The 22,030-nt window shown below is 51.0% G+C and overlaps 1 protein-coding gene across 3 annotated transcripts in view; it reads left to right on the forward strand.

The window, feature by feature from the left end:
- Positions 1-20,087, forward strand: part of SLC4A3 (solute carrier family 4 member 3) — a 33,847-nt gene extending 13,760 nt beyond the window's left edge. For all 3 annotated transcript variants that reach the window (XM_038143664.1, XM_038143665.1, XM_038143666.1), the window contains 17 exons: positions 3,904-4,055; positions 4,684-4,864; positions 5,366-5,501; positions 5,604-5,778; positions 6,184-6,280; positions 8,009-8,193; positions 9,756-9,969; positions 10,279-10,500; positions 10,827-10,975; positions 12,356-12,550; positions 12,995-13,201; positions 13,796-13,885; positions 15,492-15,658; positions 16,036-16,289; positions 16,531-16,700; positions 17,177-17,350; positions 18,078-20,087. In XM_038143664.1, coding sequence (XP_037999592.1) covers positions 3,904-4,055; positions 4,684-4,864; positions 5,366-5,501; positions 5,604-5,778; positions 6,184-6,280; positions 8,009-8,193; positions 9,756-9,969; positions 10,279-10,500; positions 10,827-10,975; positions 12,356-12,550; positions 12,995-13,201; positions 13,796-13,885; positions 15,492-15,658; positions 16,036-16,289; positions 16,531-16,700; positions 17,177-17,350; positions 18,078-18,155 — 2,846 coding nt within the window. In that variant the 3' untranslated portion in view covers positions 18,156-20,087. The remainder of the gene's footprint in view (positions 1-3,903; positions 4,056-4,683; positions 4,865-5,365; positions 5,502-5,603; positions 5,779-6,183; positions 6,281-8,008; positions 8,194-9,755; positions 9,970-10,278; positions 10,501-10,826; positions 10,976-12,355; positions 12,551-12,994; positions 13,202-13,795; positions 13,886-15,491; positions 15,659-16,035; positions 16,290-16,530; positions 16,701-17,176; positions 17,351-18,077) is intronic.
- The last annotated feature ends 1,943 nt before the right edge of the window (positions 20,088-22,030 follow it).

Below are 22,030 nucleotides of genomic sequence, written 5' to 3' on the forward strand. Positions count from 1 at the left end.
ATCTGGATCACGTGTTAATTTTTCAAGGGATTTTAGGAGTGCACATGGGAGGGCTAGTTCTGATGTCCCAGAACTAGCCCACTAAACAGCTTTACACAGAAAAGTGGGAAAGCAGAGTGATTGTAACTGGAGCTCAGGACGCCTTGGTTCAGCTTCTGCCTCTGCCACAGACTGTTTGATCTCAGGCAAAAAAAACTTAATCTGCCCTGCCTCTCACTGCCTCTCAGTCCCAGCATCATGTTCTCTTTGTCATCTGTTCCATCTTTACAAGCCTTCAGGAAAAAAATGTCTGCCTATGTGCTTCTGCAGGGACCAGCTAGTGGGGATTAGCTTCTGGCTGTTACAGTAACAAGTCTGCTACTTGTTACTGTAAATTGATAGGGCATATAATAGTAGCAAAGTTCAAAATAGAAACCTGGAGCAAATTGGTCCCATCACCTGTCTCAGGCTGAATGAACTGTAAATTAAAAGTGTGAAAAAATTGTTCCAGGTTCACCTCGGAAAACATGGATATTCTTGGGAAAGTAGAAGGGGCAAATCACTCTGCAAGGTGTGACAATGCATCACTTACAAAGTGGGGAAATGGGCTTTCTAGTAGTTAACACATTCATTGATTGCTACAGCTAATACTGTAGGTTCACTGTACAGTCAACTCTTAATTATTTCTGTATAATGAATCCACATTGTGGATTAATCCTGCAGAGAGGTGTGGCAGAGTCGGACATGGCCGAGACACCGGAGTCTGTTTTGTGCAGAGCCAGTTCACTTTCAGACAGTGCCACTTGTCCAGCTATTTATTCCATGGCAATGCCTCTTCTAGGACCAACTCAGATCCAAGAGAAATATATTTTGAACAGAATGGAGTCCTTGGTCTCCTTGCATTCTTTCAAGTGTTTGGAACATGGGGAGTGCTGGACCTGGACATCTGGTTGGCAGCAGGGATGAGCTATCCCTATCACATTGAAGTTAGAATCAACCAGGAGGGACTTGGGCTCTGTGCAGGACAGGGCAGTAGCTTTTTCCAGAAACCAGCATGGAGCTGTGTCTTGCAGTATGTTGATTAGCATTTCATTTAGTCTAGTTTTAAGTATTTCAAGAATCTGACTTTTAAGTGTCTTTTTATATATTTCAAGAGTCCGAGATTAAAATCTCTTTTTTCTTGCTATAACTTAACCGTTGGGATGGATGGGCAGTGTGCATTATCCTTGTGATGCCAGGATAGCAGGTTGCTCTCTAGTACTGATACAAATACTCGGATGCCTCTTTCTGGTCTTCCTTCTTGTGGATTGAGGGAAATGAAAGGGGGCAGCAGGAGGTATTGAAGGTGTAAATTGAAGGCAATTGCCTGCTAGCAAAGGCATTCTTGGGAAAGACTTTAACCAGTGCAATCATATTTGTCATATTCAGATTTAAGCTGGTGGAAAAGGAACTTGCTAATCTGAAGAAATCTGATTGTGGAAGCTAACGTGATGAGATCATCTTCTGGAAGAGACTGTAGGAGATGCTGTGTGGGAGGGTGACATACCAGTTCATTGTAGTGGAGCTACCATAGGAATTGCTCTGTCCTCTGACATTGTCACTGTCTTCACACTCAGATCCTGGGGAGCGCTGAAGAGGAGCTGCAGCAAAAGCAGTACTCCTTGGGGAGTTTGGCTTCAGGCAAGAAGGACAGACCTATGCCCTGCGCATATCACCCTTTGGTCTCAGTCTAAGATCTTGTCCTGAGTAAGGACTTTTAGGTGCTCTCTTGAGCTTGACTTTCCTTGGGGAAGGCACCAGTCTGACTGGACACAGAAAGTGAGTCTGTAGAGCAGCCTGGAGCACTTCAGCTGTGTCCTGCATGGGACTCCCAAAGCCAGTGGTTCTCCTAAATTAAGACCAGATGCCCACAATGCTCCTATGAGTTTTATCCCCCAGCTGGCATCTCAATAGCCACAAACACTACCAAGGAAGAGCAGCAAAGTAGATCTCTCCTTAGTCTGCTGTAGGTAGGGCTCTGGAGATGTACCTTCAGTGATGCTCTCTGACCCTGCAGCACTCTGATTCCTGTCCCTGTCAGTGAGCATGGGAGTCACTGGAGGTCTGTCAGGAAACGTGGCTCCTTGCTTTTTATCTGTCCTCCAGCCATTGTCTGGCTAAGACTAGATGCCTGTGGATGCTTTCTAGGGCTGTTGTTGAAGAGCATTGTGTAATAAGTTGTCATTGCTGAGAGGAAAGCTTGCTGTCCTTTGTCTTGCTCGGTTGAGTGTACTTGGGCCCTGGTTTTCCAGGGACACAGAGAGAAGGAGTCCCAGGGTGCATAGGAGAATCAGAAGCTGCACAGATTGGAGCAAAGGTGCCAGATACCAAGATCATCTGCATGGTGGACTGCTTGTTTCATGCATGAGCTCATACTGAGTGTGCTGAAGTGGCTACTGTGCGTGCAGGAACTGAGAAATCCATGTGAAACTCCATGGAAGCCCCACACGTGCCCGGCTCCCAGAAACGTTCGTAGTGGTTATTGGGCTGTTATTGGCTCCTATCGACATTGCAGTGCAGTAAGTGGAGCAGGGAGGAGTCCCGCCATCAGCAGGATGTGCTTCAGCAGGGAAGCCAATGGGGGAAAATGCCCTGAGGCTCAGTATTGATTCATTTTATATTTAATTTAGCGACCCAGATTTCCAAGGTGCAAAGCCATGGTATGCCTGGCCTGATGCTGGGTGTGTCTTTCCATGCCAAAGGTGTACAGATATTTTTCTGCAACATCAAAGGGACCACTCAGACTTAAAACCCTATGCTTTTTACTGTCTCTCATACCCTGAAAGCTGCAGGTCTTGAAGTTAAGTGCAGAAAGATATATGCAAGCAGAACATTCACCCCAGCCAATGGAGGGCTGCCCTTGCTCTGCCAGGAAGAAGACCTTGGCATTGTCTTACAAGCACAGCCAGCAAACCTCAATGGACCAAAGCTGAGCAAAAGCCCTGACTCCATAATCTAGTTGGGTGAGCCTGCCCATTGCCCATCCTGTAATGAGGCTCTGAGGGTTTTCACATTCCTGTGGGTTGTCTGTGCTGAGAAAGATACACTTGCTGTCCCTGGGTAGTGTCCAGGGAAATTCTCCCTGGCAGGCTGTTGCCTGGTGCTGTTTCTCTGACGTTTCAAAAAGGCTGGCATGGTTGTGCTGCATTTTGGTGGGCACTGGCTAGCCAGCAGCACAGTGATGGGTCTGTAGAGCAGCCTTAACAGCTTTTGTGAGGCTTTGCCTCAGCCAGCCAGTCTTTAACTCAGACCTTTCTGAGGACATTACAGTGGCGCTGCGGATCATCTAGAAGCAGCGATGGCTCAACTTCACTGCCAGCCTTCGAGCCAGCCCCAGGCTGCAGTGTTATCCACAGTCTCATCACACAATTAAATAAAACGGACATTGATATTTCCTTATGTCTCCCAGACGAGCAGCTAAATATCCTTCCCTTTCACTGCCCTTCATGCTTGCTGAGCACCAGGCCTTCCCCTGGTGCAAGAGATGACGCCCAGCCAGGTGCCTGCCTTTGCTGTATGGTTGCAGAACTGTGCAGGCAAGGCTGCAGGTTGCTTTTTGTTGAGGGAATATGGGGAGGATTCCCACACCACTTGTTAGAGTACCACGAGTCAAAGCATTTGTGATGAAGCCCCATGTGTATGCATAGCCTAGGAGGAAGCCTTCTCTGTGAAGAGGTTAGCTCACATCTCTGGAAGAGATGAAAGTAGGCAAATGAGGCAGAAAGGATCTTCAGAATTCTGGAGGAAGATGGTGAGTTCTCCAGCTGCCAGAGCTTTGATAGCCTAAGTTAATGAGAGAAGGATGTGCTTGGATGCGTTTTGCTGCCAGACAATGTATATCCACTAGACAAATTGGTGGCCTTTTTTCCTTTCCTGTGTCTTCAGGTCACCGCTTTGAAGATAACCCAGGTGTGAGGAGGCATCTGATGAAAAAACCATCTCGGAGTCAGATCACCAGGACAAGCAAAAAATTAGCATCAACTCCATCTGTCAAGAAAAAGAAGAAGAAGAAGAAGTTGGATAGAAAGCCCCACGAGGTATCCATGTGCTGTCCTCCCAGACTTGTTCAGAAGCCATAAATCAGGACTAGAAACATGCAATTTATAAAGTGATAAAATGTGTTTCAATATAATTAATTATTTACATGACCTTGAGGGTGACATTTCATGCTATTATCCATTACCATGAGAGCTGAAAATACACTTTTTTCAATATAAGGGGAGATTTCCCTGAAACCACAAAGCTTTGACTTTAGGAAAGACATTTAAAAGTCACAGAAATTGTGATGTTGTTATGGAAGTTGGCAGCACAGTAACATCACTATCTCTGGTAAGTGTGGGAAATTTAGGGGGACACCAAGGAGAAGGCAGAGGACAAAATTGCAGCAGTTTGGTAGAAAGGGATGCTGCATTGCATTATTCTCTCCTTTCTGCCCACACCACGTGACTTGGAGCTTTCTGGTGCTCCATGTACTGATGTAAGCTCCGGCCATGCTGTCAGTGATATTTATCCTGGCTGCTTCTGTGCAGTAAACCTCTGGTTAAACCATGGCAGGTTTGTTCCAGTATCGTGTCAGACCAGGCAGTACCTCGAGAAGAGAGCTGAGGCTCTCTGCGTGCTGCTGGTAGAGCTGTATGCATGTCATGTCCTTGAAATCCACACTAGGTGTTTGTGGAGCTGAATGAGCTGGTGGTGGATAAGAACCAGGAGATGCACTGGAGAGAGACAGCCCGCTGGATCAAGTTTGAGGAGGATGTGGAGGAGGATACAGCAAGGTGGGGGAAACCCCATGTGGCTTCACTGTCCTTCCGCAGTCTGTTGGAGCTCAGGAAGACTATTGCCCACGGTGAGTGAGGAAGAGCAGACCAGGATTTGTCTCTTGCTCTAGGACAAGTTTTGCTGGATAGCTTCTGTCACTGTTAGGTGCCTCACTGGAGGCGTGAAACAGCGTCTGTGTCCAGGCTTCATGTAGGGTCTTGCATTAGCTCAAGGGTGCCTGTACTGGTTCCACACTCTGCTTCACTGGTCTCAGGCACATGGAAGCTGCAACCCCCAGCTGTGCCTTGGCGAGCAGGCCTTGGACCCATCTTTGATATGGTCAGCAAGTTTGGTCAGAGTGGGAGACTGAAATGAAAGGAGATACCAGAATTACCACTGCATCTTGGAGCTTTTGGGTTTTTTTGGGGCAAGGGTTTACAGAAAGGACACGGGGCACTTGGGCATTTCTCAGCTGAATCTGTACCCCAACCAAAGCCTGGCTCCTGGTGAAACAGCTGTGTACCCAGAGTGTGAATGCAATGGGGAGCGTTGCACTCTAGGAGCAGGGCTCTTCCCCTCATGCTGGCAGGTGCCGTCCTCCTTGACTTGGAGCAGACCACTCTGCCTGGCATTGCTCACCTCATGGTGGAGACCATGATCATCTCTGACCAGATCAGGGCAGAAGATCGAGCCAACGTGCTGCGTGCCCTGCTGCTGAAGCACAGGTGGGTAGATATGGATGTGGGCTCTTAGGGCCCGGGGGTTATCTGTGAGCCCCAGGTGACAAGGGAGGCAGGTCCCCTCATGGCCACCACTCTCCCCCTCAGCCATCCCAATGATGAGAAAGAGGGCTTCTTCCCGAGGAACCACTCCAGCTCCAGCATGAACTCCATCGTGGGGAACCACCATCACAACCACACCACAGACACATGTGTGCCCCTCATGGGGGAAGAACGCATTGAGATGGCTGACCCCAAGGCCAACGAGACCGAGTGCAAGGAGGTGAGGGTGACCTGGGGGGTTACTGTGTCTTTTCCCACACTCTGGGGACAGCTGTTGGCTGCCAGCAGGCCATGGTGCCCACCTTGGAGCTCCTTTATGGGGAAACCTTGTAATGCAAGGACTGGATCACATGGAGCGCTGGAAATCGGGTTGCTGCCTTATGATTTTGGTACCTAGTTTTGGCTTTGCACTGTATGCAGCAGATGTCTGCTTGAGTATGTCATGGCAGCAGCAGCCCTGGCGCTTGCAGGGTGGCCTTTGCTGTGAGGGTGTCTTGCTGTGAAGCAGGCATTGGGTGCGCAGCCAAGGCAAGCCCAGCTGCATTTGTGCCAGTGGGGTGCAAGGCTGTGTAGGGAGACCAAAGCATGGGGACTTCACCCTTACTTATTGTATTCTTTATGACAGAAAAACCCACATCTTCATAACTCTGAGGGCCATCGTAAATACTTGAAGCTGATGGAGAAAATTCCTGAAGATGCAGAGGCCACAGTGGTCCTTGTGGGTAAGAGGTGACATGTAGAGTCCCCCAGTGACTAGTGCAGATCCTGGTGTGGCCCCAGCAGTCTGTGCCCTCGTTCCTGAGGGATATTTGGTCATCTCATACATGTTCAGCTGGGGAGTGAGCCTGGTCACTCCCTCCTTTGGTGATGGTTCATGCTCTGTTTGTGTATATCAAATATATGGCCTGCCAGGGTAGTTCTTTCCCTAAATTAAAAAAGAGGTTGATAGACACTGCTGCTGCTGGGAGCTGGGGTCCAACTTAGGGGTGGAAGTCCTGCCAGGCTCACAGTATGTCTGGTTTTGCAACTCAGAAATAGGTGAGTGGTGCCTGAGGGACTGATGGCCAAGCCATCACCCTGCCCTTTGACCATTGCTGCTCTCTGTCTGGCCTCTAAACACCTTGCCAGCAGCTGGGCCCTATCCCTGGCCAATGTTGGCTGCTGGCTGTGTGTGCCAGCAAGCTTTGAGTTGACAGAAGCAGGGCCTGGCTGGTGGCAAGGTCTCAGGTATTGACTGTAGCCCTACCAGGACATAGTTCTCTGTACAGGAGGGCTGTGAGCAGGCAGGCTTGAGCATCAGTGGGCTCGGTGCCTTCTGATTGCAAGAGTATTCCTCTTGGCACCTAGCTGTCATTAACTTCTCAGCAAACCTAACTACACAACAAGCAAAATAAATGTCATTGTCTACCCAGTAGATTAAAAGCCCAGGCAAAGAGGCTTGGCAGCTCAACCAAACTGATGCTTAATCAGAATGAGGCCAAATCAGGTTCATAAGTACACTTTTGAGTACTCAAATAACTAAACATTGGCTTGTTTCTGAGCTAAGGCTGTGCCTTGGGATTTGCTTTGACTCTCAGAAGGCCCAGATTTGCCAGCCTGACACAGAGCACAGGTTTTTGCTGGACACAGATGGCAGAAAGATCAGTAATAATGCCAGTGAAATACCAGTATTCAGTAAACATTTGTGCTGGGTTTGTGAAGGAAGTGGTTGGTGTGCTGGAGGATGCAGGAGTACTTCCCAATCTGTTAGGAGCCGAGGAGACTGCCAAGCACTGACAAGATGCAGACATTGTAAAACAAAATGTGCAATTTGCAGCTATGAGTCTTTAGAGCACTGACTTACTTTTCTCTGAAAAAAAAAAGTTTAGGAATACAGGGGAGGTACAAGGTAACAGAGAAAGCTCATAGCTCAAGGAGGGGAGAGCAGTGAGCCAGTTCCTATAGGCTGTTTAACCTGACATCCTTCTCGGCCAGCATAGTGGCAGAGCTAATATGGGATTCAATTACTAAAGAGCTAAAGAATGTGAATGTAATTATTGCCAAGCAGTAAGGTTTATGGGAAATAGGTCATGTCAAGCAAACCTGATTTCATTCTTTGATGAGATTAGAAGTTTGTTTGATAAAAGTAACATGTAAGAGGTTTTCTTCCATAAGTGGGAAAAAAACCTTCTGATTTAAACTTAGTACCTTATACTGTAAGTAGAGCCCATCTGTAAGGGATTGAGAATGGGCTAACTGGGAGGCTAAAGAAAGTGGCACTACTTGGAATGATCCGTGAAGCACTTGGAGCAGTCCTCAGGGTGGAGTTCAGTGCTGTGTCTGTGGTCTGGAGAAAGTACATGACTGCAGGGCTTGTAGGAACCTCCAAAACCCCTGTCTCTGCTGTTAAAGGCAGCCCAGTACACCTCACTCCAATGATTAACTCTGCTCCAAACATTGCCCCCTGGTAGGTTGTGTGCAGTTTCTGGAGCAGCCAACCATGGCCTTCGTCCGACTAAATGAGGCCGTCTTCCTGGAATCTGTCTTGGAGGTCCCAATTCCTGTCAGATTCATCTTTGTGCTGCTGGGACCTAGCCAGGCCAACATGGACTACCACGAAATTGGCCGCTCAATCTCCACCCTCATGTCTGACAAGGTGAGGAGCTGATAGGCACTGATGCTGTGAGGAAGCTTTGCTGGCTCCTTAGAAGACAGTCCTTACATGAGAGCTGTGCAAGGGCTCAGCTGGGGTAGGCAGGTGTGAGCACCTGGGATTTTTAAGATCAGCCTGGCTTGGCCAAGGTAGAATGCTCCAGTGCAGAGGCAAGAGTAGGACAGACACTTACTTGGCTGGGACAGAGTGTGCTAGGCTGGGTGAAGAAAGGGACCATGTGTAAAAGCAGGAGAAAAGAACGTCCCGGGGTTAGAGAAGTGGTGTTCAGTTGACGTTTCACAGAGAGGTGGGGAGGCTAAGTGATGCCTGTGACCATGGCACCTGGCCTGGACCACACTAACAAAAACCCAGCAGTTCCTGGGGATTGTTTTCAGGTGTTTGGATGAAGCTTTTTAGCTGAGTCCCATGGTTGGGTCATAGATGCAGAGGAGCAGGTTCATATAGGAGAGATGAGGAGACAGAAAGGTTTTTCTGCCAAGCAAGTGCACTGCTAGAAGTCCCCCATCTGTCTAGATGGCAGTGAAATTGATTACCTTGGTAAGGAATTAAATGCAAAGCAGAGACCATCTGAGCATCTGCTGCATACATCCAGCACAAGAGGATCAGAGATTCACAGGTCCTTCCTGCTGGTGCAATGTAACTATAAGCAAGTAACAAACCTTCCTGTACTGCCACTATTGCACAACTTTTACTGAACCGGAGACTAAAAGGCTCAATCAGAAAAAGTGCATTAGAGGCAGCAAGACTGAAAGATTCCTTCCCTGAAGTTGTGTGGGGCTCAGCTGAGAATGTGTTTTTAGCCAGAAGAGGTGAGGTGCCATTCCAGCTTCAGTGCTGTGTTTGTGGGTTGACCTCATTCATTTGAGTCTCTGGTCCTCTTGCTGGAAGAGCAGAGCCAGCTGCTGCAGCCGGGGCTGGCCACAGCAAGGTTACACAGTCCTGGCGCCGTGGAGAGAGCACAGTATCATTTACATTGAAGCTGTGGCTCCAGGGAGTCTGTGTGCTGCAGGGACCTTAGCTGTCCCCTACCTCTTTTACGGGCTCTTCACTCATTCATCATCCTCCAGCCTTTTCTCTGGAGGCATGTTCCAGAGGCAGTGCAGCACTTCCACCTGTTTGCCAGCACCTCCCTGCCTGGTCTCCTTAGTCCTTCCTTGCTAATTTGCTCTTGCTGTCAGAAATATTTCCCCTTTTCTGCCTAGTTTCCTTTGCATGGCTTCCCTCATGCTGTAGATGCCTATTTTCTTGCTCTCTTTCTGTCTCCCATGTGGAGACCCCCAAGAGTCTCTTATGCTCCCTGTTCAGTTCATGGTTCTTGTGCTTTAGAAATGTGATGCTTTAGGGCTCTACCAGCTTCTCCCTCAAAACAGGAGGTGGGATTCAGGAGTGTGGGTCACAGAGTGGCAGTAGTGAGATGAGTAGTGGATGGAGGGGGAGAATGTTACTCTAAAGGTCGCAACAAGCATTGTCTTTCCAGGCTGTAGTAGCTGGGTCGAGTCTTGGTCTGAGCCTTCTCCCTCTCTCTTTTTCCCTGTCCCTTCCAGCACTTCCATGAGGCTGCATACATGGCAGATGATCGTCAAGACCTCCTCAATGCAATCAACGAGTTCTTGGACTGCAGCATTGTCATTCCCCCATCAGAGGTGGAGGGGAAAGACTTGCTCAAATCCATTGCCACCTTCCAGAAGTTGCTGCTGAAGAAGAGGAAGGAGAGGGAGCAGAAGTCCATGAAGGAGGGCACTGCTCAGGAAGCCAAAGGTCTCTCCATTCACATTTGGGCAAGTTTGTGCCTAGTGCCCTGTGTGCACCAATGGGCCCTCCCCTCCCAGAGCCTGGCAGAAGGGTGAGCAGGGCCTGGCTCCTGCAGTGGGGAGTGGGGAGCAGGGCAAGGGGAGCAGGACTGTGACTGTGGGCAGCTCTGGTGGCTGGGGACAGCTGGAGGCAGTGGGATGTGCTGTTGCAGGGGCCCCACCACACTAGCGCTGCTCTATGAGGTACTAGGGAGAGGGGCAGCCCAAGGGCCCAGCTGTGTTCCTTGCTGAAGCCTTGCCCTCCATGCACCTCCAGAGCTGTGTGAAGTGAAAGCTGAGGAAGAAGAGGAGGAAGCTGAGGATGACCCTTTGAAGCGAACCGGGATATTTTTTGGAGGTCTGGTTCGGGACATAAAGCGCAGGTACCCCAAATACCTCAGTGACATCAGAGACGCCTTGCACAGCCAGTGTCTCGCAGCCGTTCTCTTCATCTACTTTGCTGCTCTCTCTCCTGCCATCACCTTCGGGGGACTCCTAGGTAATGGGCCTGCTTTCTGGTCTGCTCTTTGCACTCTGGGACACTGGCTGTGTCTGTGTGATGCTGTTCCGGGGTGGGCTTTGGTGCTGTTCACTCAGGGAGAGTGGTAGTACTGTGCCTCGGCTGCTGCCTTGTTCCCTCCCTGCCATTTGGCCTCTCCAGCCTCGGCTGCCAGGGCTCCCTCCATGCTCCCTGCCTAACACAGGCCACCTCTGACTGATGGGATGGGGACCTGCCCCCTCTGTCTGGAGCTGTGCAGCCTGCCTGTCTGTGGTGATGGTGCCTATGTCCGGGCTATAACACTCATACATTGTTCTCTTTCCCAGGAGAGAAAACTGAGGGTCTCATGGGGGTCTCCGAGCTGATAATCTCCACCTCGGTTTTAGGGATCCTCTTCTCCCTGCTTGGAGCCCAGCCACTCCTGGTCATTGGCTTCTCAGGGCCTCTGCTGGTGTTTGAAGAAGCTTTTTACAAGGTACATGTGAGGCAGTGTCTGTGCTTGGCACCTGCTCACTCTGTCCTTGCTCTGGAGAGGGCGGCTGGCTTTTCTCAGCTCTACAAAGGGTCTTTGTTACTGTGAACTCTTTGAGTCCTTCCAGGCTACTCTCAGCTCAGCCAGGACTGCCCTTGACTCTGCTGACCCTTTGTAGGTCCCACTACAGGGACTTCTGCCTCCCATTGTTGTATCCATTATCCCTTGAGGTGTGACACTGATAACAGCACTCCTCTACATGCTGACTGTGTGGAGAACACTGTCCCCAGCCCTCTGCTGCAGCTCATTGGCATAATGAGCACTTGAAGCTGCATCCTAAAACTTTATTGTTCTTGGGGCTTCCTTTGAAGTCCATTTCGCCACTTTTATCTGTGCCCAGGTTTCCTTTTATGGGAGCTCAATAACTTTCAGTGTACCACCCGTTTGGGATGTGCCACATATATTGCTCCCACCTCTAAGGATGAGCCCAAGGGTGTGTGGAGACGTATCCTGGCCAGCCAGGATGGATATGTTTCTTTCTCAATTAGCATGACCTCTTTGCTCTTGAAAGCATCCCTGTATCACTGTACCTTCAAGCAGTGGATCTAATTCTTCTCATTTTCTCTGACTCCCAGCATGTCTGTGTCTTTGAAAAGGCGTTTTTTTCTACAGCTGGATTTTCACCTTGTCAAGAGTTTGGAGCTGGTGATGCTATTGCAGAGTGGGAATTTCTCTGCTCTACTGTGACTGCACTTCTCACTGACCACTTTTGCTTTGTCCAGTCACTGTGTACAGAGGAGTACCTCTGCCTGTGGTGGTACTGAGGAAGGCTGCAAAGGGAGGGGTATGGTTTGTCCTGGAAACAGTTGGTGCGTGTAGATGAGAAGAGGCAGTGGAGATGGTCTCCTCTGTGGTGGCAGCCTGGGGCCTTTTCTCCACACACATACAACTGTCTGTACACAGAGTGCTGTGTGAGATCGTGGCCTTTATGCAGTGGGATGTAGCAGGATGCTCAGGCTCTCCTTTGTAGGGAACAGGCTTGTGCTGTTGAGTGCACGGAACAATGGAGAGCTGTGTTTGAGCAACGGCACCTCCATATGGTTGGGATGGGGAGTTGTTATGCATGGGCTGGCTTCAGCAGAGCATGAAGGAGGTACTGTTACAAAGACTGGAGCCGTAAAGACCTGCTTGGTGGGAGCTGTCAGGTGTTATGCAAAGTCTGCAAATTTACCTGTGATTCTAGCCATGAATTGACTGATTCTGTGCTGGGTGCCCAAGCAGATGTAGATGCTTTTTTTCAGGACAGTCTTTGATCTTAATGGGGAATGGATGCAGGAGGAAGCCTGAGGAGCCATGAGTAACTCCTTCCCCTTTCCATTTCAGTTCTGCCAGACACAAGGCATTGAGTATCTGACAGGCAGAGTGTGGATTGGTTTGTGGCTCATCGTCTTCATCTTCATTATCGTGGCAGCAGAAGGAAGCTTCTTGGTGCGCTACATCTCGCCCTTCACCCAGGAGATCTTTGCTTTCCTCATCTCCCTCATCTTTATCTATGAGACCTTCTACAAACTGTACAAGGTGAACCTTCCCTGGGGAGATGGGCTGCTGCATCTCTTAATCCCTTAGGAACCTGCTGCTTTAGCACACAGGAGTCAAGGGAACAGGGCCAGCTCAGCCACAACTTTCCTAGACATTCTGCAGAGCAGTTCTTTGCTGGTCTCATGCCTCAGCCCAGCTGGCTCCTGTGCCACCACAGAGAGTGGCAGGAAGAGCCCTAATGTCTCTCTCCCCTTCTCTTCCTGCAGGAGACATTAAAGAGGGGCCACTTTTCTCTCCCTAACCTACTCCAGCTGGATAGGTTGTGAGGCGAGGTGACGAATGCTGGGAATGTCCGTGCCCACCATCTACTGCCCGCACCTCTCCACAGAGCAGGACACCTCTGCTTCCCCCTGCCCCCAGTGGTGACAGTGCCCCCTGCTCCTCCTTGTGTTAACTTGTCTGCTGCTTCTCTCACTTGCTCAGGTGTTTGCAGAACATCCTTTGCTGAAGTTCTACCCACCAAACGTGCAGAGCAGCCTGAATGCCAGTGTGCTCTCTACGGATGCGATGTCACTAGGAACCAGGATGCAGCCCAACACTGCTCTGCTCTCCCTCATCCTCATGCTAGGCACTTTCTTCATTGCCTTCTTTATGCGCAAATTCAAGAACAGCCGCTTCTTAGGAGGAAAGGTGAGAAGTTTGTGGGATTCACATGTCAAGGACAAGGGACACACCAAACAAATAATGCTTCTGGCGACAGATCTTTATTCTCCAGAACACTTGGATGTCCCTCAAAGAAACACCAGAAACCCTTTAAATACCTTGCAGGAGGCATGGTAGCCCACCCTAGGGTGCAGACAAGAGCTGGCTGTTGATGATGGTATCTGCACTGTCCTGCTCCAGTGAGGCTGCTGGAAAGTCCTCTGGATCTGGGGAAAGCTCCTTGGACTGGATACAAGTCTGTTAAACTAGAATATAAGAAGAAGAGCTTACAACTTTTTCTCTTTGGACATCTCTCTACATGCAGGGTATCTGTGTAATACCTGGAGCACTGTCTAAGTAGGCCAGCAGGAGCAATTAGCCAGTCATATAAGAGCATGTTATGTGGGCAGTGGGATGCACAGCCCCATGGGTCAAGGCTGGGTTTCCTTGCCCTGCCCATCAGCAGTGCTCAGGTTTGGAGTGGTGCTTGGCCCCATCTGGGGCTTCTCTTTGCTGTAGGCTCCCTATACATGCACAGAGCTGGCCTGTTCCTTTTGCTAATGACAGGTCTGTGTTCTGCAGGCGCGGCGGATCATCGGAGACTTTGGGATCCCCATCTCCATCCTGGTCATGGTGCTGGTGGATTACACCATCACTGACACATACACACAGGTAGGTGCCAGCACTGCCCTCAGAGCCTGTCCTGCAGCCCAGCAGTGATCCCTTGTGGCACTGGCCTGCTCTTGTGCAAAGGGGAATTTGTATTTCCTGCCTCTTTAGTCATAACAGCACAAAGCGAACAGAAACATTCCCCTTATCCTCACTCCCACGCTGAAGGGAAGCTCCAAGGGTCTTGCTGAGGCTGAGGCCAGAGCTACAAGGACTGGAGTGCCCTGGTATCTTTCTGGTCCTCTTGCTGTTAGTAGGGGAGGGTTTAGGGGCTTTAGGGAGATTCAGTGCAGTTCATTCCTTCTTTGCAACTCTAAACACTTGCAGTCAATTAACAAGACATAAACTGTTCATGCACACTGAAGAAGATGGCATGTAGAATAGCTTCAATGGGGTATTTGCCATGAGTTTAGTACTCAATGTACTTATTCTCTCCTTGACTGTAGGATACTAATATTTTGATCACTTTATCTCAAATACAATTTTTCCCCCAGTTTATGCACAAACTTAAGTTTGATAACTTAATGTTTGATAACTTAATGTTAATAAACATACCTCACAGGTTTTATTTTTTCTCCTTTTTCAGTAGATAGAGAGTTATGTATTTTTGGTTTTATGGGTGGTTTTTTTTTTTGGCTAAGATTGGGAAGAGGGTGAAAAGTATTTCCTGTTCATCATGCAAGCTTTTTATCAAAACAGCCCACGGCTTGGTGGAATCCAAATGCATTTTTATTCATTTGAATTTCAATGAAAAAATTTCAGTCTATCAGACATTAGTAAAATCATGCACTTTGTTACATTCTTTTCATACCCTTGTACACTTCTACAGTTAATATCAAAAGCATTATCATTTTATATGAGTATTAACTCAGCATATGTACAAAGCTTTCCGAGAAAATGGTACTTAGTTACACAGCTTAACTCAAGGACAAACATTCCAGAAATATTATTCATACTTATGCTGATTAACATAAATGCAAATCATAAACTCTGCCTGCAGTGCAGATAGCAGAAATTGCTGTAGAGCAGCACAGAGCCAAGGGTTCAAATGCTGATGAACGCAGGGTCAGGATGATGTACAGCTAGGAGTCTGTGTGGTCTGATGGGAGCACAAACATGATATTCCCTCTGAACATGGTCAGGGTGAGGTCATTTCCACAGAATGTGGCCATTTCTGGGGTTTGCAGTGCAAAAACAATGCTGTAAAATGTCTCAGAAAGCCTTGGAAAGTCTGGAAAGCCACCTCAGAAAATAGTAGGCAGTTCAGAACACTTAATTTGTCCAAGCAGAGGTCAAGGAGCATTTTAACCATGGTCTGCAAGGACTGACATGGGAGCGAGGTTCCTGAGAGAAGATGCTTCCTTGGTCTCTTGGAAAAAATGAAGGGAATTTAAGTAGCTGAAAGGAAATGACACAGGCCTATGTTAAGGAACATGGGTTTTTTATAGTGAAGGGGATTATCCATGAGAAAGTCCTGCTCAGTTCAGGGTGGTTTATCCCATCATCTGAGGCGTTCAGAACAGAGAGAGCAGGAGGATCAAAGCTGTGTGAGGCTGTGGGCTTGTTTGTATTAATGAGTAACTGCTGGGTTTTGCAACTACACCACCAGAAGCTGAATGTCCCCTCCGGCCTGTCGGTCACATCCCCTCACAAGCGTGGCTGGTTCATCCACCCCATGGGCAGTAGTGGGACCTTTCCACTGTGGATGATGTTTGCCTCTGCCATCCCTGCCCTCCTGGTCTTCATTCTTATCTTCATGGAGACACAGATCACTACGTGAGTACCTCCCCCTCCAACCTCAACCACCACTAACCCCTAGACAGGCAAGGTCAGGATGCGTGCTGGTTCACTTGGAAATGCAATGGACATCCCAGAGGAACAGCAAGAGCAGGTTCCTGGCCATTTCAGACTGTGCCTTGGCTTCTCCCATAATCTTTTCGCTCCCCTCTTGGCATATGGTGTGGTGGAGACCTGCCTCAGCCAAGCACAGGAGGAAACTGCTAACCTGAGGCTGACAGCTATCATCCCCCTCCTCAGCCATCTTGTTACCTCCATGTGTGCTGTCTCCAGAGAGCGAGTGTTGTCCCCAGCTGCAGTGCCGTCCCCTTACCCTGAACTGGACCTTGCACTGACCCAGCTCTATTTTCTTTCAGGCTGATTGTTAGCAAGAAGGAGAGGAAATTGCTGAAAGGCTCTGGCTTCCACCTGGACCTTCTGCTCATTGGCACTATGGGGGGCCTTTGCGCTCTCTTCGGGCTGCCCTGGCTGACGGCGGCCACAGTGCGCTCCGTCACGCACGTCAATGCCCTGACTGTCATGAGCAAGGCCATCGCACCCGGGGAGAAGCCCAGGATCGAGGAGGTGAAGGAGCAGCGTGTGACCGGAGTGCTTATTGCTGCCCTTGTCGGTGAGCCTCTGCTCAGGGAACAAGGGAGGGGAGAGGTCAGGACCAAGCACTTGAATCTCCTGGCAGTGTCCCTGTGCCGTGGGCCTGTTCATGCTCTGCCTGCTCACTGCAGGAGTGCCCGCACCTACCCATACTGAGCTTCCTTTCCCTTGCGCTCCAGGGACAGAGGAGGTGGGGAGGCTGAGGTGCCTTGTGGAGGGGCTGGTGTGGGACACACATGCCCTGAGCTCTGTCTGTGCAGGTCTGTCCATTGTGATGGGGAACATGCTGAGGCAGATCCCCCTGGCTGTGCTTTTCGGCATCTTCCTCTACATGGGGGTTACATCGCTCACCGGCATCCAGCTCTACGAGCGCCTGCTCCTGATCTTCATGCCATCCAAGCACCATCCTGACCACATCTACGTTGTCAAGGTGAGCAAAGGCAGGTTGCACAGAATGAGTTAATGAGGAGAGGAGGAAGAAGAAGAAGCAGGTGAGGGGAGGATGGTATTTTGCTAGAGTGATACTTGGCTTGGTGACTCTGCTTGGCTGCAAGTTTGTGCTGAGAAGTAAGTGCAAGGCCTGCAGAGAGGTGGTACAGTGCTGGCAGGCTGCACCCAGGAGTGTATTGCCAGGATATTGTATGGATTTGACAGATAATTTGTAGGATTGATGCACTGCTTGAGGGCATAGAGGGACACTGCACTGGCAGGTGGGTATGCTGCCAGGTAATACAGCACTCCCTGTGTTACGGAGTTCTACCTGGCTGTAGAGTAAAGGCAGGTAGACTCTGCAGCAGCAGGTACTCTGCTCTACTATGCTATGCAGAAGAGTTTTGTTTTGCCAGTTGGGTCTTTGTTAATCTGTGTGGAAAGATAATGTGTTCTTAGACTGGATTTGCCTACTAGGTGAAGACCTGGAGAATGAATCTCTTCACCTGCATTCAACTGGCCTGCATTGTACTGCTCTGGGTGGTGAAATCTACAGTGGCATCGCTGGCCTTCCCCTTTGTCCTGATCATGACAGTGCCATTGCGACGCTTCGTGTTGCCCCACTTCTTCCACGACAGGGAGCTCAAAGCGGTGAGCAGACAGCTGTCCTCAGTCTAGCTTGCAACACTGGAATGAGATTGAGGAGATTTGGCAGCCTGAAAGGCTGGGAGATCATGGGCCAGCAAAGCCTTGAGGGTCTTTGCTCAATAGCAGTAAGTGGGTGGATGGCTTCCTTGGATCTTGTAGCCCTGGGAATGCAGTATGAGATGGATGGGCAGCCTGGGGCAAGGAAACAGGATCCTAACAGGCAGAGGCCTGGAATAAGGATTTCCCCTTCCATCTTGTGGCTCATTCATCAAGAAACACACCAATTCCCCACTGAACCAGCAGCAAGAACAGCCCAGAAGCACATCAGTGCCTATGGTTGTAGGCACTTCAGCATGTAACCACCGTGCCAGGGTGCTGGCAGCTCTTCAAGAGCTGGCAGCTCCTCTGCTGCTGTCAACATCCTGAGCTTTTGTTGGAGGGGAGCCTGGAGCAGCACCCAGAAGTGAGTTCTGCCAGCAGGGGGAGAGGAAGGAGCTGCAGTGCTGGACCAAAGCCCCAGGCATTAAAATAGAAAGGGCATCGGGCTGGGGATGCATGGATGGGCATGAGGGTTCAACGAAGGAGCCTTTTGGGAGGGGAAGGAGCAAGAGCTTTGCTTTTTCCAGCACACTCAGCTGACTGGGTTGCTGTGTGCTGATCCCTCTGTGCCAGGCTTGACCCCATACTGGGGGCAGCTGTGGCCTTCATAGCCTTCTCTGCCTCTTCTCAGTTGGACTCGGAGGATGCAGAGCCAAATTTCGATGAGGATGGCCGGGATGAGTACAACGAGCTGCACATGCCTGTGTGAGCTGGGAGCTGCCCTCCCTGCTCATGAGACAGGTGGCTCACACCTGCTCACCCCTTCCAAGAACTAACTGGAGACTTGCCGTGAGTCACACTGTCTCTTGCCTGGACCAATGAATGGCTGTTCCATAGCCCTGCAGGATGCAGCCCCGGCTCTGGCTGCCCCATCGCTCGCTCAGCAGAGGCTGTGAGTCTCTCTCCTCTTGGACCTGGTGGGCTGAGAGATGCCTCTCACATCCCAAAGCTGTGTGGGTCTTGAGTGCCCCTGGGTCAGGGGTCTGTCCCCTCCCTGCTGGAGGCAGCCTCTGCCTGGTCTCCAGGGGGTGAAGGGGAACCATGCCAGCTGGTGCCACTGTATTCCCCTCCACTACCATGATGCTTGGGGAGCTTGGGTATCTCAGCACGTGACGCTGAGCACTCACAGGAATGGGCTAGAAGCTGCCTCTTCTCCCAGGCCAGCAACCTCCTTACTCAGCTGGCAGATGCCTTGCTCCTGCTCTCTCTGCCCCCTTCTAGGAGTGCTCACACCAGGCCTCTGCCACAGCTACTGGCCCACGGGGCTGCTGCAGGCTGGCAGACAGGCAAAGAGGGACTGACACCCTAGCCCAGTCCTCCAGACCGTTTTCTATCCAGTCACCTTCCCACATGACTGTTTTCAGCTCTTGCTTGACATGGAAGAGGCTGTTTGTCTCCTCTCCCTCTCAATTTTCCCAACCTTATTTCCAAAGGCAAACTGCACAGGGAGGGAAAGCTGGAGACAAGCAGATATCCTGAAGCCTTGAATGCTTGCCCTCTTGCAGGAACTAAAAGGAGTCCTCTGTCATTCTGCAGCTCCACAGAGGTTGCAGAAGTAAACACTCATCACAGGGCTGTATCCCAGTTCCTGATCCCTACATTCCTGTCTCTGAGAACAGACCATATTTAAGAAGCTACACAAGAAATGTAGTGCTGGAGCACAAAACAGTCCTTTGGGTCCCCTCCCTTTCCCTGTGCAGTGATCCACTGAGTCTGGCTTCCTGCAAGCCTACAAAGAAGTCACTGAAACCCCAGCCCCAGTTTTGCTGCCATACTGAGATCGCCTTTCACGTCCAGCAGTGCCCTCCAGGTGGGAAGGAGCAGCACTCGGGGTGCCCAGCACTCAGCCCCCATCACCTCTAGGCAGCTCCACAGAATCACAGAATGGGTCAGGTTGGAAGAGACCACAGTGGATCATCTGGTCCAACCTCCCTGCCCAAGCTGAATCATCCCAGAGCACATGGCACAGGATTGTACCCAGACAGTTCTGCAGTATCTCCAGTGAGGGACACTCCACAGTCTCTCTGGGCGTCCTGTTCCAGTGCTCATCACTGCACAGTAAAGTTCTTCCTCATGTTCAGGTGGGACTTGCTGTGCATCACACCTTTCCACCTGACAGACCTGTTCCCTGGAGTATCCCGGAGCTGGCAACCTTTGTTCAGAGCTGGCCCAGAAACTGTTTGATGGTGCCCTTGCTGGCCCTGGAAACTCCAAGGTTAGTGCCAGGAGAGGAAGGCAGCTCAGCCTCTTCCTGATGATCAGAGTTGGACTGGTCTTCCAGAGGAAGCTGGGATGCTCACTTCACCATTGGATTTGGGAGAAGATGCTGCCCCCATTCCCACTTACCAGCCTGGCTCCTGTGAGAGATGGTGGGTGCTTCATTACCGGGAGGGTCCGATGCCTTCCTCGGGAGGCTGCAGAAATATCCCATCAGAGAAAGAAGCCTCCCCCACAGCAGGTCCTGCCCACAGCCTGGCCCCCTACAGGGCCCAGGGCGGAGAGACGAGTGTCTCTGTGTGTCTGTGGCCGTGTGTGTCCTGTCCTCCCTGTGTAGTGTAGGAGGCCTGTTGTTTCTGTGCATTGTGACTCTTCTGACTGTAGTGGAAACAGCTACACCAATAAACTCTTCACAGGAACTGTGCCTCTGGCTCTACACTTTTGGTTTTATCACCAATGGCAATAAACTAAATGGATTGAAATTCCCCAGCACAAAACTTCCTTGCCCACCACAGCCAGCAAGGTAGCAAGCCCCAGCTGGAGCAAGGACTGTCACCGTGTTACTCACTACCAGCATGGAGGTGGGCTTTCTGTCACCATCATTGAGCAGACTGGTTACTGTGGACTCAGCCTCCTCATTGGCTGCTAGAAACAGGAGGCTGAGCCCTATGTTTCACCGCATGAACCACAAGAAACACATTCTCCTGCCTGTTTGCATCCATATACACGTTCATGCTTGTGCCTGTGTGCTTGGCAGCACTCAGTGCCCATCTCCTTGTGCAGGCTGTAGCCAAATGCTGAATGGCAGGCCCGTGGGCTGAGCACAGAAGAAACATCTCAATAAACACATTCTTCCCATGCTTTCTTCCCAGGCAGAACTGAGCCAGGTCCCTGTGATCTGCTGGCTGCCTGCAGCCCATGGTGGTGGGTTGGATGTCCTCCAGTCTTGCTCTCCAGGGTGCTGCTGCTGGGAGTAGGTGGAAGCCCATGGTCAGTCACTGGCCGCTCCAGGGGCTGGCTGCTGCGGCAGAGGTGGAGGGCTGAGCCTGCCCAGGTACACAGGTGGTGGCCATCCTGTTTCTGAGCTGGGTGTGCTGTGGGGCAGGCAGTGCCTGGCCTCGCAGCATCCTCTCCAGGGCCTGGCAGCACTGCAGAACCTGCAGGAGAGGAAGCAGCATGGGTACCTTTCTCCTGAGCATTCAGTTGGGCTGGCTGGGAGTATCCACAGGCTGCTCTGCCATGTTAGGAAACACTCCTTCTCCCATTCCCCACTCCTGAGCTCTCCTTCCTCATATCTGAATGTCCAAACCAGCAGGCCATTGGTTTGGACTGGAGAGATTATGGCTGTACCCAGTCCCACAAGATTCACGTCTCCACCTGGCTGTCCAGCCCTTCCTGTGCAGCACCCTGGACTGTAGTAGTGCCCCCACCCACCCTGGTATGCAGACCAGGGAGCACAAGGACAAGCAGAGTGACACATGCCCCAATCCTCCAGATGAGGATGGGCCTGACCTCCAGCCCCAGCAGCCAGTCAGCCCCCCAGATGCTGACTGTTACTCCTCTAGCTCCAGACTCCTCTGCTGCTCCTCAGCCAGGGCAGCCTCACACCAGTGAGCCCCCATACCCTTACCTGAGCTCTGCCAGGGCCGGGCCAGCCCCAGCCTCTCGCCTGCTGCTGCAGGCACAGGAGGCAGATGTGCTGGGAAAGATGATGGGGCTGGGCACAAAGGGTGGCCACCTGCTCCCTGCGGTGCAGCAGGGCCAGCAGCTCCTCCAGGCTCTCCTGCAGCTGGGCTCACAGCGCCCCAGCACTGCTGCCTGTGCCTGGAGGCTGCACTGGCATCACGGGGTTGGGCAAGCCCAGGGGAGGGCTGGGCTGCCCCAGCTGCATGGAAGGGGCTGTGCAGTGCCAGGAGCCAACCCTGCCCTGCTCCATGCTGGTGGCTGCAGTGGCAGTGATGGTGACAGTGATGCTGATGGTGGCAGGGAGCAGCTGTACCTGTTGCAGTGAAGAGAGACCCACTTCTGGGCAAGATCTGCTGTGGCCAAGCTCTGGTGAAAGACATCAGCAACCACCTTCAAGACCTTCACAAAGGGCCCCACATCAACAAAGCCACACAGGTCATGCAAGCTCTGGGGGCTGAAGACCCTCTGGCTGAGGGTCCTCTCCTGCAGCAGCAGCCCCCAGTTATGCCAGTGGGCAAAGAGCTGTGCGGCCAGGCAGGGGATGGATGCCAGTGGGGACCGCTGGATAGGGCAGGCAGCCAGCTCCTTGGGCATGTATATGTTGTCACAGGGAGGAATACCACCCTGGCGTCAAACTTCTCCTTCAGTGTGCTCAGGTACTCAGGTAGGAGGCCAGCCAGT

Source organism: Motacilla alba, chromosome 7 (genome assembly GCF_015832195.1).
Source record: "Motacilla alba alba isolate MOTALB_02 chromosome 7, Motacilla_alba_V1.0_pri, whole genome shotgun sequence".
Classification (NCBI taxonomy): Eukaryota; Metazoa; Chordata; class Aves; order Passeriformes; family Motacillidae; genus Motacilla; species Motacilla alba.